Below are 19,532 nucleotides of genomic sequence, written 5' to 3' on the forward strand. Positions count from 1 at the left end.
AGATACACAGCAATTTGGGAAGCAGAAGTAGAGTTGGTTGGAGCATATGAATTTCTCTGCAGTACTGGCTAAGGAGCTTGCAGATTCAAAACTGAGGTACATCACCACTAGTGTCGGGAGGGTTAAATTACAGAATGACAAATTTACATAGGCAGTTTCCATTATAATTGTGGACGTGGGAATTTATAATGAAAAAGGTTGACAGGACTTCTGTGCAGATGTAAAATGTTTAATGTATTACTAGTTGATCTCCCATGGTGTTGCACACAGTTAAGTTAGAGAACATGGTTTCTTTTACCTCTCTGCTGTCTTCATGTTGCTATTTTTCTCTTATACCTGTCTGTCTGTCTCTCCTGCTTCTCACTCATTAACATATCTTTTAGCTTTTCTCTATCTTCTGCTGCTCGTCTTTTTCTTCTTTCTTGTTGGGTGGGAGTTAGCGGGTGGCACGGTGGGAGAAGGAGCTGCCAAATGCTGCAGGCTGTTTTTAAGAGTGGGGATGGGGGAAAGTGGCCTTCAGTGCCAGCCTTTCCATCCCCTCCCCCAATTCTTCCCACACCCCTTGGCTACCATCGCATTAGAGCAGAATTAGTGTTTAATTCACTGCCACTTCTCATCCAGGAATGCCTCACAGGCCTGCCCTTTTGTTCTTTCCTCTCCTCCCCTTGTCCCAGCTTTGTACTGGTTTTAAACTTGTTACATCTCTAACTTCTGACGAAAGGTCATTGAACTGAAACGTTAACTCTGTTTTCCACTCCACAGATGCTTCCTAAGCTGCTGAGTGTTTCCAGCATTTTCTGTTTTTATTTCAGATTTCCAACATCTGCAGTATTTTGCTTTTGTATTAGGGTTTAATTCACTGCCATTTCTCTTCAAGGAATGCCTTCTGCTCTCACCCCTTCCCCTCCCTCCCAAAACCACAATAAGGTTACCCTTGTGCTCACCTTCCATCCCACCAGCCTCCACATTCAACAGATCATCCTCTACCATATCCACCACCTCCAGCGTGATGCCAACACATCTTCCCCATCCCTCACAGCATTCAGAAGGGATCGTTCCCTCCACAATATCCTGATCCACTCTTCAATCACCCCCAACACCCCCTCCCCATGTAAGTGCAGGAGATGCAATACCTGCCCTTTTACCTCCTCCCTTCCCACAGTCCAAGACCCAAATCACTTCTTCCAGGTTAAACAGCAATTTACTTGTACTTTTCAATTTAGTATACTGTATTCACTGCTCACGATGCAGTCTCTTCTACATTGGGGAGATCAAACGCAGATTGGGTGAACGCTTAGTGGAACACCGCCGTTCAGTCCGCAAGCGTGACCGTGAACTTCTGGTCGCCTGTCACTTTAATTCTCCGTCCCACTCCCACTCTGACCTCTCTGTCTTTGACCTCCTACACAGTTCTAATGAAGCTCAACAGAAGCTCGAGGAACAGCACCTCATCTTTTCATTAGGCGCTTTACAGCCTTCCAGACTCAATACCGAGTTCAACAATTTCAGATCATAACCACTGCTTCCATTTTTCAGATAGCTGTTGCTGGTAATGATTCGGCTTTTGTCATTTTCAGCTCCTCTAGACCCATCTTTTGTTTCTTTACTTGTCCCATTATCACTCCCCTTTGCCTTGCACCATCATCTCTTTTGTCACAATCACTTCTGCCTTCCACCCCCTCACAGACCTTCCCTTTTGTTCTTTCCTTACCCCGCCACCCCACTTTCCCTGCCTCAGTACTTGCTTAAATCCTGTTACCTCTAACTTTTTCCAGTTTTGATGAAAGATCATCGACCTGAACCGTCAATGCTGCTCTCTCTCCACAGATGCTGCCTGGTCTGCTGAGTATTTCCAGCATTTTCTGTTTTTATTTCAGATGTCCAGCATCTGCAGTATTTTGCTTATGACATGCAGCATTATTTAAAACATAGAAGACAGGAGCAGGAGTAGGCCATTCGCCCCCTCGAGCCTGCTCCGCCATTCAATGAGATCATGGCTGATCATCCAAACTCAGTACCCTGTCCCTGCCTTACACAGGAATGCTTCATGCAAATTTCTATTTTAAATGTTTATATTAGCAATTTCAAAGTTAAATGTTGACCTTAAAAAGCACGACGTAAGGATTGTGGATGGGAAGTGCATGTCATTTACAAATTTTTCTATATAGACTAATCTGCATATTCTGAGCCACTCCTTTGAAAGAAGGATATTTACGAAGTATTCGGTGGCATCTATAGTCAAAATCAAGCTGTTCCATACAGTATTAAAGTTGTCCAGAATGATTCTTTCAGCCAATCAACGAGTTTCCTGTTTAAAAAAGAAAACAAACCCAATCAATAAAGTTCATGATTTGAAGCGACATGTTAAAGTACACAATTAAAATATATATTTTCCATTTCTCAAAGTTGCAAATGACCAACTCAGCTGTTTTACAAATAAAGAAATAAATTCCAAAATTGAAATTTTATACCTCCTCAAATAACTTCACTTTGGTAGTTGCATTTCTGAACAACTACAACAATACAGAAAAGTGGTCACTTTTTTTCTGCAATGTCTCAGATGAACAACATAGCTCTGGGTGCATGATTTCTGGAGTAAAATATGCTCTTCAAATTACTCACGACTGAATGACCTTCCTTTCCTTATAAGAATAAAGACCCGATCGGTATATGTAGATTAGTTTATTGACATATAAGAACAGATTTCCCAGTGCAATGGAATTCAAACTATCGGCTGGATTTTGTGGATAAACATAAAAGTTTGCTATCAAACTCAAAGACTACCTACAACAAAATCCTAAAATTAAGCTGAAGGACTAATCTCTTCTTAAGGGACTGCCATTGCTAAAATCTATAGCTTGAAACTCACTGATAATACATGGAGAAATAACTGGTTAGGAAAAATAATTAAAGAATAAATATTTCAAATGACCAGTAGCAAGTGGTTTAAAATGGAGGTCAATGCTTATGGAGAGCATTAAGTTCACATCACAAAATGAAAGCATTTTACAAGAAACAATAGGAGGGAACTTTTTATAAGACACACAGATTTCAGTCAGGAATGTGGTAAAAAACGTATGGACGGGTCACAATGTCCGCATGCCCGATACGAGACTCCCGAAACAAGCGCTCTATTCGGGAGCTCCGGCACGGCAAGAGAGCCCCAGGTGGGCAGAGGAAACGCTTCAAGGACGCCCTCAAAGCCTCCTTGAAAAAGTGTAACATCCCCACCGACACCTGGGAATCCCTGGCCCAAGACCGCACAAAGTGGAGGAGAAGCATCCAGGAAGGCGCCAAACACCTCGAGTCTCTTCGCCGGGAGCAAGCGGAAGCCAAGCGCAGGCAGCGCAAGGAGCTCACATCAACCCAAGCACCCTACCCACCCGCCCCTTCAACCACCGTCTGCCCCACCTGTGACACAGACTGTAGGTCCCGCATTGGACTAATCAGTCACCTGCGAGCTCATTTTTAATGTGGAAGCAAGTCATTCTCGGTTCCGAGGGACTGCCTAAGAAGAAGAAGAAAAAACGTATCTGAGATACAAAAGTGGCAAGCTTAGCAGTGTTAATAAGATGCCGAAAGTCCAACCTCTGACCTTGAGCCCAAGACAGAAATTTGACTATCTTGGAAAGCCATCATTGGATTTGGACTCCTTGAAAGGCAGCGTCAAACAGTCAGGTCAAACATGATCAATAATTAACTGTTTGCCTTCTGACTGGTCTTCCTCAATTCTAATGTTATCAGCAAGAGAAATTACCACATCATTGTAGATACAACCAGGTTGAAAGCAATAGGCATCGAGATCCATTTTGTGAGTATCTTGTGGAGAGACCATTCATGAGGGAAAAGATTATGGTGTCCAAGAGCATCCACTTTACTTTCCTCCTGCAAACTAGCTATAAATTCGAAAAGCAAATGATATAATTCTGAGGAAAAACTTGCAAAGTAAAACTATTTTGATAGGTCAATAAATGGAAGTCAGGAAGGGAAAATAAAATAGGATGATGATGACGACATGTGTCCTCAGGAGCATCATTTTCCCTGAAAGTGATATTTAAGTTACAATAATTATTTCTAGACTGTCAATAGTTTTTTTTATATAATCTCAATGAAAGCTACTTTCCAGCTGTGTTATGACACTGAATCACATGGTGGCCCAATCAAGATCTTCAACCGTTGAGGAAATATCCATTAGGAAAGCTAGCTGTGGACACTGCCTTGAAGGACACATTGGGGAATATCCATTAAGCATCACTTAATTTTGGCTTGATGGCTGTCCTTTTAAATCCAGTCACAACATACAAGGTGTTTGTTCAATAAATGTTCTCAATAGTTTATACCCAAGGCCCATATTCTTTAATATTTCACTTTTTCAAACAACTATCTAATTCCCTTTTAGAAGAATTATGGCCTTAGGATATGGAATTCTCTGCCACAAACCAACAATCTTCTGTGCATTTTTTTTTCCAAAATCCCATTTAATTCTTTCTGTAACTACATTAAACGTGTGTCCTTCGTTAATGGGCCATAATTTGCTGTGGCAGAGCATCTGTACAAATATTTTGCGTGGCAAGTTGCTGAAAGTGGGAGCCGATAACAGCGCAGCAAGGGAAACATAAGAAGTAGGAGCAGGAGTAGGCCATCTGGGACCAGAGTGAACAGGGAAAGCTACTGTGTATCTCTTTAACCAATCAGATTGAAGGATTGTGAAATTGCTGAGAAGGACTGAGAAGGAAGTGTAAATTAAAGTGGGTGAATTCAATGCCAAATCAGGTACAGAAAGAGATAAAGGGAGGGAAAAACAGAAAATGCTGGAAAAACTCAGCAGGCCAGGCAACATCTGTGGAGAGAAATTAGAGTGACGTTTCGGGTCTAACCCTTTTTCAAACTGGAAAGGAAATAAAATAGATCGAAGGCAGGGCTGCGATGGAACAAAAGAAGTGAGAGAGACATTAAGAGGTATTCAAAACCAGACGAGATGGTAATAGGACAGTGGAGACAAAAGACGGCAAGATTAGGTGTGAAGTGTACTGGCAGGATGGGAGACAGCTGCCGTGTGGGAGAGAGAAAAAAAAAGGGGAGGGGTGAAGATCCAAAACAAAGGGGTGGAATAAAAAAAAAAGTAAAAATGTAATAGGGGCCTAGGTTATGATCTGAAATTGTTGAACTCGATATTGAGTCCGGAAGGCTGCAAAGTGCCTAATCGGAAGATGAGGTGCTGTTCCTCGAGTTTACGTTGAGCTTCCGTGGAACAATGCAAGGGGCCAAGGACGGTGAGGTCCGAGTGGGAATGGAGTGGTGAATTAAAATGATAGGCGACCGGAAGCTCGGGGTCACCCTTACGGACTGAACGGAGGTGTTCCGCAAAGCGGTCACCCAATCGGAGTTTGGTCTCCCCAATGTAGAGGAGGCCGCATCGTGAGCAGCGAATAAAGTATACTAGATTGCAAGAAGTACAAGTAAATCGCTGTTTCACCTGGAAGGGGTGTTTGGAGCCCTGGACAGTGGGGAGGGGGGAGGTATAGGGCAGGTGTTACATCTCCTGCGCTTGCACGGGAAGGTGCCAGGTGAAGGGGAAGGGCTGTTGGGGGTGATAGAGGAGTGGACTAGGGTGTCTCGGAGGGAGCGGTCCCTACGGAATGCTGAAAGGGGAGGGGAGGGGAAGATGCGTTTGGTGGTGGGATCACTTTGGAGGTAGTGGAAATGGCGGAGGATGATCCGTTGGATGTGGAGGCTGGTGGGGTGAAAGGTGAGGACAAGGGGAACCCTATCGTGGTTCCGGGAGGGAGGGGCAGGGGTGAGGGCAGAAGTGCGGGAGATAGAACGGACACGGTCGAGGGCCGTGTCAACCACGGTAGAGGGGAATCCTCGGTTGCGGAAAAAGACATGTCGCAAGCACTGGTGTGGAAGGTGGCATCGTCGGAGCAGATGCGGCGGAGACGGAGAAACTGGGAGAATGGAATAGAGTCCTTACAGGAGGTGGGGTGGGAGGAAGTGTAGTCCAGGTAGCTGTGGGAGTCAGTGGGCTTATAGTGAATATTGGTCGATAACCTATCCCCAGAGATGGAGACGGAGAAGTCGAGGAAGGGAAGGGAAGAGTCAGAGATGGACCATGTGAAGGTGAGGGAAGGGTGGAAATTGGAGGCAAAGTGAATGAAATGGTTTAGTTCGGGGCGAGAGCAGGAAACGGCACCGATACAGTCATCAATGTATCAGAAAAAGAGGTGAGGGAGGGGACCTGAGTAGGACTGGAACAAAGAGTGTTCCACATATCCCACGAAAAGGCAGGCATAGCTAGGACCCATGCGGGTACCCATAGCAACACCTTTGATTTGGAGTAAATGAGTGGAGTTAAAGGAGAAGTTGTTCAATGTGAGAACAAGTTCAGCCAAGCGGAGGAGGGCGGTGATGGATGTGGACTGGTCGGGCCTCTGTTCAATGAAGAAGCGGAGCGCCCTCAGGCCATCCTGGTGGGGGATGGAGGTGTAGAGGGATTGTACTTCCATGGTGAAAAGGAAGCGGTTGGGGCCAGGAAACTGGAAACTGTTAAAGTGGCGGAGGGCGTCCGAAGAGTCGCAGATGTATTTGGGAAGAGACTGGACAAGGGGAGAAAAGATAGAGTCGAGATAGGAAGAGATAAGTTCCGTGGGGCAAGAACAGGCTGAAACGATGGGTCTACCAGGGCAGTCCTGTTTGTGGATCTTGGGAAGGAGCTAGAAGCGGGCTGTGCGGGGTTGGGGAACTATGAGGTTGGTGGCCGCAGGGGGAAGATCTCCAGAGGAGATGAGGTCAGTGACAGTCTTGGAAACAGTGGTTTGATGTTCGGTAGTGGGGTCATGGTCCAGGTGGAGGTAGGAGGAGGTGTCGGAGAGTTGGCGTTCAGCTTCCGCTAGGGAGAGGTCAGTTCGCCAAACAACGACAGCACCACCCTTGTCAGCGGGTTTAATGACAATGTCAGGGTTGGATCTAAGAGAATGGAGTGCTGCAAGTTCAGAGGGAGGTCGGTTGGAGTGAGTGAGGGTGGCAGAGAAATGGAGACGGCCGATGTCACGGCGGCAGTTAGCGATGAAAAGATCTAGAGAGGGTAAGAGGCCAGGGGGAGGGGTCCAGGTAGAACGGGAATTCTGCAAGCGGGAGAAAGGGTCAGTCGTGCGGGGGGAAGACTCCTGGCCAAAGAAGTGGGCACGGAGACGAAGGCGGAGGAAAAAGAGCTCAACATCGTGCCGAGCTCAAAATTCATTGAGGTGGGGGCGTAAGGGGATGAAGCTCAGGCCTTTGCTGAGGACTGATCGTTCGGGGTCAGAGAGTGGAAGGTCAGAGGGGATAGTGAAAACGTGGCAGGGGGTGAGATTGGGAGAAGGGGGGTCAGAGGAAAGTGAAGGGGAAGAAGGTTCCGGAGGGGCGTTGGTGTCCAAGAGTTGATGAAGCTTGCGATCCTTGACATCGGAAAGGAAGAAAAAAAGTTTTTTGTTGAAGCGTCGGATGAGTCGAAGGATGAAATGGAACTGTGGACCCGGACAGCTTTGAGATAGAGTGCGTCGGTGCTGCTGAAGAGAGAGGTTGTGAGTGTTCATGTGGCGCCACATGGCGTTGAGCGTGGATCTCAGGATGCGGCGAGAGCAGTAGTTCGAGGAACGATGAATATCTTGGAGATATTTGTAATCCTGGGTGGATCCGAAACATGAAGGGTGGAAGTTTAGTTGGAATCCACATGGAATAAGTCGGAACCGGAGACAGTTGCTGAGGAAAATGATGTGGCTGTGAAACTGAGTCTTGGCAGATACCTGATCAAACACGAGAAGGGAAACTGAAAGTAATGAAGATGAACAAGGTTGAAGAGCCAAACGGAGATCCCATCGAAGAGAAGAGCAGAACTTCTTCAAGGTAGGCATTCCTGGAAGAGGCGTGGCAGTGAACCAAATACTAGTACGATAGCAAAATACTGCAGATGCTGGAAATCCGAAATAACAACAGAAAATGCTGGAAAGACAGATTGGATTGAGAGTGCAACAGAAAGAAAAAGAAGGAATGAACCTTCACATCTGTAATAGTTCATTTTCAGTGTCAGAAAGGTTGATTGGCAATAATTAACATTTATCACGTCATTAAAAGGGTACTGCGACTGAAATGGACAAGACTCAACTTTCTGCAGCCAGTTTAGCTTGTATCTACTGGGCAAACAAAGCAACTTCACGGCGTTCGATGCATTTCAATACTGAGCCAAACATGTGAGATGCCGTTTTTGCAAAGCTAACAGTGGAGCGCACATCTCTGACAACATTTGGATTTCCGCATTTAACCGCACTCTTCCCTCACCTGAAGTTGCTGTAGCATTTGCGCATAAATAACTGCGAGCGCCATTACCTTCACTGTTATTGTTTACAGCAAATTATGGGCCATTATCTAGCCAATTACTGGTAAGAATCATACACTATTTAACCCATCAAATGCTTCCTAATCTTAAAGACCTCTATTAGGTCACCACTCAGGCAGCTCTGGTTCCCTAAATTTGCGATCAGAGGCTTCCCATGGGCGGATGCCTCCGATCATCAAATTTTCTACGCATTTACCTGGTGGTCCGGGAGATACGGAGGCTTGCGATCCTGGGCCTCTCCTGGTAGAAATGTGGAGGCCCACGTATCCCAGGGGAGCATGCGGTTCACAAGCGCCCCTGGGATCACGTGGGCCAGCCCAACCAATGAAAGAAGGGTATCCCCATTCATACCTTTGACAGTTCTGTACGTACGGAACTGTCATAAGTATGAATGGGGATGACTTAAAAAATACACAAACACATGAATTAAATTTTTTTTTAAACATTACTTATATAAAATTAATTAAAATGCCATTTAATTAAATATTTTAAACAATCATTTAATTTTATGTTTTAACAGGGCTAAAAATAAACTTACCTTATTGGACAGGGTTTTTAAATGTATAAGTGAGTGAATTTTATTTTTCTATTTTTTAAAAATTCTTATGCTGGTAAAAGCAGGCCTTACGCCTGCTTTTACCAGACATAAGAATTCCACGGCCTTTCAGCGGGCGGAAGTTAGGCAAATAGCGCAACTCTCCACCCACAGAGGCCCTTTTCCTGGGGATGCGGAGGATCTGTCATTGACAGATCGCAAGTGCCTGGCTTTAGCGCATGCCTAAACCCGGCACTTGCGCGGGCGCACCTCGTACACACCTGTAGGGGTCGCAAAATACAGCCCAGTATCTAACCCCTCTTGAACAGAGTATTGTTTAAAGTAATGGTGAATGTTGAGCAGTGCTATGCTCAGAGTGCCAGTTTCAGAAATACATAGAAACATAGAAGATAGGAGCAGGAGTAGGCCATTCGGCCCCTCGAGCCTGCTCCGCCATTCAATGAGATCATGGCTGATCATCCAAACTCAGTACCCTGTCCCTGCCTTCTCCCCATATCCCTTGATCCCTTTAGCCTTAAGAAATATATCTAATTCCTTCTTGAATATATTTAATGAATTGGCCTCAACTGCCTTCTGTGGTAGAGAATTCCACAGGTTCACCACTCTCTGGGTGAAGAAATTCCTCATCTCTGTCCTAAATGGCTTACCCCTTTATCTTTAGACTGTGACCCCTGGTTCTGGACTCCCCCGCCATCGGGAACATCCTTCCTGCATCTAGTCTGTCTAGTCCTGTTAGAATTTTATAAGTTTCAATGAGATCTTTAAATCTGCTGAGGTGACTAAAAAAGCCAGTCAACTTCAATACTGTAAAAGTTTGATGTATATCACAGGCTCAGCAATACAGTGGGCTTTTACAGTTCATTGATCAGCTGTTTAAATTGCTGGTCAGGGCTGCTCACCAGCACCTTAAACAGCTGAACAGCACTCTTTGGAGACATCTCTTTTTTCCTGTAGGAATAATTTTAATTGAAAATGAATTTATATATTTATATTTTGGACAATGGAGATATATACTGTACATATATATATATATATATATATATAAAAATACATACATACATACACACAGGCTTAGGTTAAAACATGCTAGAACACAAACATAATTAGTTTAACTGGTTACGTTATAACAAAATGAATATGCCTTCCAAATAATTTTATAATGTAAAAAGCACAAGAGCTGCTGTGATGTTGACATGCAGTTACACATATGGAGCGTTTTATGACCTAATTTTTTGTTTATGAAACTTTGTTATTCAGTTCTGAAGTTGCATGCCTGAAGCATTAACATATTTGTTATCTCCACAGATAATGACTGGCGCATTGTTTTCAGTATTTTTTGTTTTTGCTGAAGTAGTTCAAGACTGTATAAGTCAGCAAAGGAATCAGCTGACAATGGGCAAAGTGGTGACAGAATATTTGAGGAAGATAAAGGGGCTGCGCAGAAGGGTTGGGGAGGGATTTGACAGGCAGAAATGCTGTGTGGGTTGAGAACTGATGGTTCTAATGGGGTCATTGGCAATTTGGGTCCCATTCTCTTGGATGTCTCATCTTCACAAAACAGCAATACCCTGCTCCCTCAGAATGTTCCTAGCAACCCCCAAATACTAACAGACTCTACCTTTTCACTGCCCCAAATCCACCTTCAGATGGACTCCAGGACCATCCTCCCCACTTCCAGATCCTCAGGACCCCTTCTCAGTGCTCAGAAGCCCCTACATTGCATTCCCAGTGATTCCTGATTGCAGAACTGCACCCGCCCTCCCCCCCCCCCACACGATGCTCCTAGATTCAAGGACCCCTGGCTCAGTTGGTAGCACACTGGCCTCCGAGTCAGAAGGTTGTGGGTTCAAGTCCCACTCCAGGGACTTGAGCACATAAAGCCAAGCTGGCACTCCAGTGCAGCGCTGAGGGAGTGCTGCACTGTTGGAGGTGCCGTCTTTCAGATGAGACGTTAAACAGAGGCCCCGTGGACGTAAAAGATCCCACGGCACTATTTCTAAGAAAAGCAGGGGAGTTATCCCCGATGTCCTGGTCAATACTTATTCCTCAACCAACATAACAAAAACAGATTATCTGGTCATCATCACATTGCGCAAATTGGCTGCCGCGTTTCCCACATTACAACAGTAACTACACTTCAAATGTACTTCATTGGCTGTAAAGCGCTTTGAGACGTCCGCTGGTCATGAATGGCACTATATAAATGCAAGTCTTTTTCCTCTCTCAGATCCTGGCACCTGCACCAATGTTCCTTTACCTCCCTTTCCAGTGATCCTGGGAACCCCTTCCAAGTGCTCCCAGACCCTATATGGCTGAAAATACATCAGTCAATGAAAAGAAGCATTAAAGAAACTAGGAAAACAAAAATGTTTGAATAAAATGGATCTCCTGAATTACTCATTGAATTGAACGGAGTAACCCAAGGATGTTCCTTTCAGGACCCATTTATCTTAGGTGATTTTCCTTTGAACTCAATATGAAGTGAAGCCCTAGTAACAGTCTTCCATCCTTGCATCAGCTGGATTTTATTTTGTCCAACAAAGCCCCCTCCACACATCTTAGTCCCCAAAAAGTATGGTAGGGTCATGGTACTGGACTAGCAACCCAGAAATTGAGGTTAAATCTCGTCACGACACATTGTGAAACTGAATTCAATAAATTTGATAATATTTTTTGATGTCAGACCACAAATTAAGTGTCAGCTGTGCCTCATGTGGTAGCACTCTTGTCAGAGATACCCCACTCCTCCACAAGGTGCGTCGTAGTACTCGCCGATAGACTCAGCATTGAAATCAATGCAATGGCGTGAACTTGGGGTACTTGCCCACTAGTTCCCCACTAAAGAAGTCATAAAAAGTTAGGGCTGGTGAATTTTTAATGGTGTGATAAATGATAATTACTGCCAAGCAACCCAGCCGGACCTGAAAATTTAATTTTACAAGTGTGGATTCTCATTTCTTCAGAAGTTAATTAGTGTTGGAGATTTTAAAAAAAAATTTAAATAATTTTTTTTTACTTTTTCTGTCTGCCTCTTTTATCTCTCCCTTAATCCCATCTGTATTTCCCAATCTTTATTTCACTTTCTGTACATGACCTAAATCTAATTTGTATTTCCAGCTTTATACTTCCTGGTTTAGACTCTGCGGCTGCGATTTTGTAAACAGATGCAGCTTGGGAGCTGGTTTCTGGGTTCCAGTCCTCCCCCAACTGCATCCGGCCCACGGACGTGGTTTTACGTCGATTGACCTTGTTAAGCCCGCCCTGCGGGCTTGCCGGCCAATTAAGAGGAAGCTGGTCCGATGATGTCGTCATTTGATGACACGTCATCTGCCGGTTTTCTTAAAAGGGACCACGCACAATTTTTTTTGACAGCTCATTTTTCAGTGTTTGACAGCACTGAGGTGCTGCAAACACTGACAATCACTGTATAAATGTGAGCTCTTGCACCCAGGCTCTCCAGTGACACCCTCCTTAGGCTAGAACAGATGGCAGCTGCAGGCGAGATTACAGAAGAGATCTGTCACTGGTGAGAGAGGTTCTCCCAATGAGGTGGGACTAGACATCCAATTCAAAACTTGTTACCTACAGAAAAGTGTAAGTGCATTAAAAATGATTTTCTCAACATTTTCTTACCTCTGAAACTCACCAGTGCACTATTGGATCCTTCATACCACTTCTGCAGCTGTCATCAATGCAGAAACATTACAGCAGACTCACAACACGCTACACTTACCTGGCGTTGTGTCCGGGCATTGGGAACCCTGAGGCAGAAGCGGCAAAATGGAAAAAGAGCCTGCTAACAACTATCAAGTACCTGTTAACAGGCAGTTAAGTGGCTATAATCCTCTTCCCGCCGCTAGGTGTCAGGTCCGTACACAAATCGGGGACCCGACACTTGGGAATATTGATTGGAGGCGGGGTGACAGCGGGTTTCCTACCCGGTCAATCTTTGTGATTTTGACAGCAGTCCCGCCTCCAAACTGAGCGCCAGCAAAATTCCAGCCTGCGTGTCTCAGTGAGTATTCTTCAATTTGATTGGGTGAAGAGCCTTGCTGTTTCTTTTCCTGCTCACAAACACCACAGATCCCCGGTAGAGCGCACCACACTGGATCAGACGCCGGATTAGAGCAATTCTCAGCTCAAAAGCCCCAAAAAACTTTGTGGGCCGCTGTCAACAATGGGGAACAGCGAATGCTATTCCTTTGCCGCTGACCGCAAAATTGTTGGTGCCAAGAGGTCTTTTGCCCATTGGCACAACAGGAAAAACTGAGCTCTAAATTCTTCTGTTTTGAAGAAAACTTAAAGCTGCTAATTTTCAAGAAAGTTAGGCAACACAGAATGTCGTGAGAAGGAAACCTGATCCTACCAGAGGCACTGGTGGCTTTTTTTCCCCCAAGGTGGCAAATATAGTATTCTATACAGGTAGACACATTAAGCTTCCCAATGGGCAAAGACATCACCCAATGTAGTACCAAGCCATAGCCAATAGATTCACGGGTTTGTTTCCTGGTCTGTGATGAATTAGCTGGGACAAACACAATTGGCTTCAACTCCCCTGGACACAGGAAGGTGGGGGAGTGGGGCAGGAATAAAATCAGTCCGAAGCTCCCACTCCAGTTTTCTATCCAGTAACCATTCCTGAAAAGTGCATGTGTACTAGACAAAGCTTATAGGAGGTAGTACACTATGCTTTTAAAATTAGAAAATTGGAAATCAAAAATTAAATTAGTGATTAAAGATGGCTGACAAAATAGGGGTTTTTTTTGTTAAAAATACACTTCAAATCTACTTTAAAAAGCTTGAACATCAATACAGTATGCACCAAAAACATTCTTATGCATAGCCCATCTAAACAGACACTGCTTCTTTTGCTTCACCACTCCTGCCATTAGGAAACACTAAACCGTAGGGAGTCCAATAAGCCTCTTGTATTATATACTCAAGTTGTACAGGACCAGACCAATAACCACTAGCGCCAACAAACGTGCACAGCTTGAAAAAAAATAAAAAAGCTTTTACAAGCTCATTTATATTTTACAGATTTAAAAAATCTTCAGAAACAAACACCCCATTTGTTAATGCTTGAACTTGTTAATTTTCATAATACACATAGCATGGAATATTCAAGAAATACATTAAGCTTCTTTAATCATTCATTACTTAATGATGAGCAACAGCTTTTGTGAGTTTTTGCAGAATAAAAATAATCAATAAGAAGCTTGTACGAATGGTTCCAGCAAGGGATTCCTGCTGCTTTCAATATCTTAAGGTACAGGGCGAAGCTTCACTTCATATTCACTTCAAAGGGAAATGGAATGGATACAATTTTGCCCCTTAATCTCTATTTAACAAAGCTTAGTGAAGCCAAGAAACCAAACTTTATATCATGCAATTAAACAGGTTGAAAACTAACTGAAGATAAAGAAAAGACTACATAATAACATTTACAGGAAACTTTCGATTTACCGGCACTTAAATAACCAGAAATCTTGGTTAACCGGCAAAATTCAGGAGTAGGTTCAGCTAAGTTTTACTTCATATTGTACTTGCCTTCCTCGATCTGTTGCTGTGCAAGGGTGTGGCTGCAGCTGTTGCTAAGCTAGAGACGCTTGGAACTTGTGGCCATTGTTCTGAACCTGTTGCTAAGCAACAGGGTTTGTTGCTTTATACAGAGCTCTCATCTCTCCGTATCTTTTACTATAGCTTTCGGTTATCCGGAATTTTTGATGAACTGGCACCACGTCGGTCCCGGATAAAAAAAAGTTTCCTGTATGTATCCTGGTTATGATTCCAATGTCCCAAGCAACACCACTCATGCAGTTAACATAAATAAGGGGAGGCAGAAAAAACTACTACAAAAATTAATAGCAAATTTGGAACGAGCGTATATATCATGAAAAACTGACTTGCGAGCCTCAGCTGCGCTATTCTAATGAAGAGATCAGATTTGCAACTGATCATTCACTTACGTTCAAGTGTTGTGTTTTTAAACTTTCTATAAACAAGTCTGAGTAGCAGTGGAATTTTATAATCCCATTAATTTTACTAATGATGTTTTGAATAGTTAGCAGTTCTACTCAGTGAAATACAGTAGGGCTATTCAAGTAAATAAGTGGCAAAGAAATACCGAAACAAATCATCATCCTATACTTACTGTGTGTCAGAGCAACAAAGGGTGAAGGGAATTCTAAGCAAGTAAATCTAGACCAAATAAAATTCTCAAAAATCCTCATTAATGGAATTGTCTTATTTTGATGTAACCATACCAACACATTGCAATTGTATTTTGCAAGTTTGCAGTGGTTTGCATTTTTTTCCTGGCACTCTTAATTGTTTATCAATAAGATAACACTGCTGACTAATAAATGATCCCTTTCACTCATTCAGAGCTTGTTTATTTCACTGGGTCTTGTTTTAAGCCCTCATTAAGATAGCATTAAACTGCTGATTCCACATCCATTTAATTTTTAGTTTCTGATAAAAGGTAGGAATAGCATTACACAATACAAAATGATAGGAAAAATCAAAATTGGCTGTCCCAGGATTTCCATTCCTTTCTACATGTCTATTATCTCACTGACTATCTTAATCACCTGTTTTCGATTTAGCAGTTTGCAGATTATTTAACACCTTAATTCCCTCTCTGTGATTGGTGTATCTCTTGGTTCTCTCCCCTCTTGCCCCCAACCCATTTCTTTCTACATTTCCAGCCTTACTTAAATACCCGTTTCTCTCTTAGCCATGAAGGCCACACAGCTGAAACACCATAATCGGTCTTTTCTTATTACAGATGTTGATTGCCCTACTGTGCATTTCCAGCATTTTCTTTTAAAGCTGTAAATTAAAAAGGAAAATCTGCAAATTCTGGAAATTAAAGTATTGTACTTTTAAAAATAACTTTTTTTTTTAAAAAGGGAACTTGAAATTCGAATTCCATCCATTTTTATTGTGTGTGCATATTAAGTGACATAATAGGATGCAAACAACAATAATCACAACAGATGAAACTGGCCCTGGTAGTTGCTGAGAACACAGAAAAGTACACCAGTATCAACAGGCAGTCAGAAATTTCCCATCTCTTAACGCAATCTCCAGCAATCCAAGTTGAGCAAGTGACAGGTATTTTGATGTCTAAACTTCCATATAGAAGGAACGACATTCCAAGCAATGGCAAGAAAACAGGTTCCACAAACAGCAAAAGTGATGAATGGCATTTCATCACCAGTATTCCGGACAGGTTTTTTTGATTAATACATAACGTTGAGGTGCAGCCAGAGCAGCTCTTAGGCTTCTGGCATAAACATGGCACATAATTCCATCAGCGGGTGGACAGAGGCTTTGTAGAACACAATTCCAACAGTGACAAACAGGGGCAAACTTCGATAACACTTCGACAAATATTTACAACCATTTCCACAGCTCATTTGTCCTAACATAGATCAGATATTATTATCAAGCCAAGTAGTAGAATTTTTATAATTGAACCTTTGAAGTGGAATGCTCAGTAACTAGGCAGTAACCTTGGCAACAAAGGTTGATTGTGAAGTTATTTCTCATCTACATGCTGCCCCTCGGCAACATCATCCGAAAATACTTCAGGTTCCACATCTACGTTGACGAAACCCAGCTCTACCTCACCACCACCTCTCGACCCCTCCGCTGTTTGTGATTTGTCACACTGCTTGTCCAACATCCAGTACTGAATGATCAGAGATTTCCTCCAACAAATATTGGGAAGGCCGAAGCCATTGGGCCGGATAATCCGATCCCTACGCTGTGTACCCACCCGTAGGGACATTGGAAATGCCGGTTTCGAGCATGCACTGGAAACCAGCATTTCCGATCTGTCAGATCCTCGGGCTGCCCGGGAGAAGGGCCTCTGCGGTCGGATAGTTCCGCTTTTTGGAGACCCTCCGCCCGCAGAAAACACTTACAATTCTTGCGCCTGGTAAAAGCAGGCGTAAGGCCTGCTTTTACCAGGATAAGAGTTGAAAAAAGTTTTAAAAAATATTCCACTGATTTATCATTTAAAAATACTTTAAAGAAAGGTAAGTTTATTTTTAGCCCCGTTAAAAACTTTAATTATTTCTTTCAAAAATTAAAATTTTTGTTTAAAATAGTTAATATATGTAATTTCAAGTCATTTTAAAAAGGTGATTTAAAAAAAAAAATTATTTGAAGTTTTACTATGTTTTGGGGGTGATCTCCATTCATATATTTGACAGGTCTTCCTTTGTGATTTCCTTCTCTGATTGGCTCCCTTCTCAGCTGCGAACTACCTGCGCCTCTGGGCTACGTGGACCCTGCACACCAGCAGTTTGGAGGCCCAGCAGTGAAACTGTGCACCTCCCGGGAGCCCTCAGGTAAAGGCGCAGATTTTTCCAGATCGCAGCCCTCCGCCCGCGGGAGGCCCGTGGTCTGAATATCTTGGCCATTGTCTTCGGTCCCCGCCACAAACTCCGTTCCCTAGCTACCGACTCCATCCCTCTCCCCGGCCACTGTCTGAGGCTAAACTGGACTGTTCCTAACCTTGGTGTCGTATTTGACTCGTCACCAAGGCCGCCTACCTCCACCTCCGTAATATTGCCCGACTCCGCCCCTGCTTCAGCTCATCTGTTGCTGAAACCCTCATCCATGCCTTTATTACCCCTAGACTTGACTGTTCCAATGCTTTCCTGGCCGACCTTCCACCCTCCACAAACTGGAGCTCATCCCAAACTCTGCTGCCTGTATCCTAACTTGCACTAAGTCCCATTTACCCATCACCCTTGCGCTCGCTGACCTACTCTGGCTCCTGGTCTGGCAAAATTCTCATCCTAGTTTTCAAATCCCTCCATGGCCTCACCCCCTCCCTATCTCTGTAGCTTCTTTCAGTCCTACAAGCTTTCGAGATCTCTGCGCTCCTCCAATTCTGGCCGCTTGCACATCCCCGATTTTAATCGCTCCACCATTGGCGGTCGTGCCTAAGCCCCAAGCTCTGGAATTCCCTCTAAGCCTCTCCGCCTCTCTCCTCAAGACGCTCCTTAAAATCTTCCTCTTTCCCAAGGTTTTGGTCACCTATCTCAGTATCTCAAGTGGCTCACATTCTCAGAAATGGAGTGATGATTTTGATACCTACAACTAACTTAAGTTCCTTATTCACTATAACTTTCTTGAGCTTTAATATGGCATTCAGAATACTGTGCTGTAATTATCAGTGTTTATAGCTGAAATTAAGAGGCACTCAGTTGTTTGAGTATCCTGGGCTATGACCCTGCAAATTTTGACTTCAACTACAATTTTTGGCCCTCCCCTGAAATCAGTGGCCCAACCAGACAGTGCTATCAAGCAGCACTTACTCACCGATAACCTGCTCACTGATGCCCAGTTTGGGTTCCGCCAAGACCACTCGGCTCCTGGCCTCATTGCAGCCTTGGTTCAAACATAGACAAAGGAGCTGAATTCCAGAGGTGAGGTGAGAGTGAATGTCCTTGACAGCACTTGCCTGGATGAGTGCAACTCCAACAACACTCAAGAAGCTCGACATCATCCAGGATAAAGCAGCCCGCTTGATTGGCACCCCATCCACCACCTTAAACATTCACTCCCTCCACCACTAGCATACCGGGGCTGCAGTGTGCACTGCAGCAACTTGCCACGGTTTCTTCGGCAGCACCTCCCAAACCCATGACCTCTACCACCTAGAAGGACAAGGGCAGCAGGCGCATGGGAACACCACCACCTCCAAGTTCCCCTCCAAGTCACACACCATCCTGACTTGGAAGTATATCACCGTTCCTTCATCGTCGCTGGGTGAAAATCCTGGAACTCCCTACCTAACAGCACTGTGGGAGTGCCTTCACCACACGGACTGCAGTGGTTCAAGGCGGCGGCTCACCACCAGCTTCTCGAGGGCAATTAGGGATGGGCAATAAATGCTGGCCTTGCCAGCGACGCCCAGATCCCATGAACAAATGAAAAAAAACCCACAAACTTTAGGATTTCATAAGTATTTGGTCTGTAAATCTTACTCCATTATTTGGAGAAGAAGAAATCTTCACATTCTTATTGTATCCCTTCCAGGATACAAATGAAAAAGTCTAAATGAGAAAATAGTCAGCTGACGTTTATGGGAAAGCACTAAATGGACATGATTTTTGTCACTGAGGAATTAATGGGGCAGTAATTCCTCCCCAAACGCGTGAGTACGGAAGGGGTACTCACGCATCTGGCCGGAGGAAATGCCGGTTTTCAGCATGCACAGCGCATGCGCTGAAAACCAGCATTTCCTCTCCTCCAACCCAAGAGTTGAAGAGGCTAGCGCGTGCGCTGTAGGGGGCAGCGCGTGCGTCTTGGATTTCCTCTGTTTTGGGGGATTTGCGCATGTGTAAAGGCCTCCGGTCTTTACGCTTGTAAAAAGCACACGCAAGTATTTATTTTTACAGGTAAGTGGTGTTTTAGTGCAATTTAGAATTTTTTTTTCCACAGGTTTATTATTTTAAATAATCTACAATAAGGTAAGTTTAGTTTTAGACCCTTTTTATTAAAAATTTATTTTTTTCAAAAAAATAATTATTGTTTAAATTATTTTTTTAAACTTATTTATACTTAATTTAATGATTG

The 19,532-nt window shown here is 43.8% G+C and overlaps 1 protein-coding gene across 9 annotated transcripts in view; it reads right to left on the reverse strand.

The window, feature by feature from the left end:
• The window catches only part of LOC147125071 (ecto-NOX disulfide-thiol exchanger 2-like), a 361,733-nt gene that overhangs the window by 182,396 nt on the left and 159,805 nt on the right, over nucleotides 1-19,532 (reverse strand). For 4 of the 9 annotated variants that reach the window (XM_085996910.1, XM_085996909.1, XM_085996899.1 and 1 more), the window contains one exon: nucleotides 2,216-2,308. The exons of 1 other annotated variant lie outside the window; for it this stretch is intronic. In XM_085996910.1, coding sequence (XP_085853036.1) covers nucleotides 2,216-2,258 — 43 coding nt within the window. In that variant the 5' untranslated portion in view covers nucleotides 2,259-2,308. 4 more of the 9 variants (XM_085996960.1, XM_085996945.1, XM_085996934.1 and 1 more) reach the window with 2 other exon arrangements.

Source organism: Somniosus microcephalus, chromosome 1 (genome assembly GCF_052327205.1).
Source record: "Somniosus microcephalus isolate GS21.2 chromosome 1, FLI_Smic_1.0, whole genome shotgun sequence".
Taxonomy (NCBI): domain Eukaryota; kingdom Metazoa; phylum Chordata; class Chondrichthyes; order Squaliformes; family Somniosidae; genus Somniosus; species Somniosus microcephalus.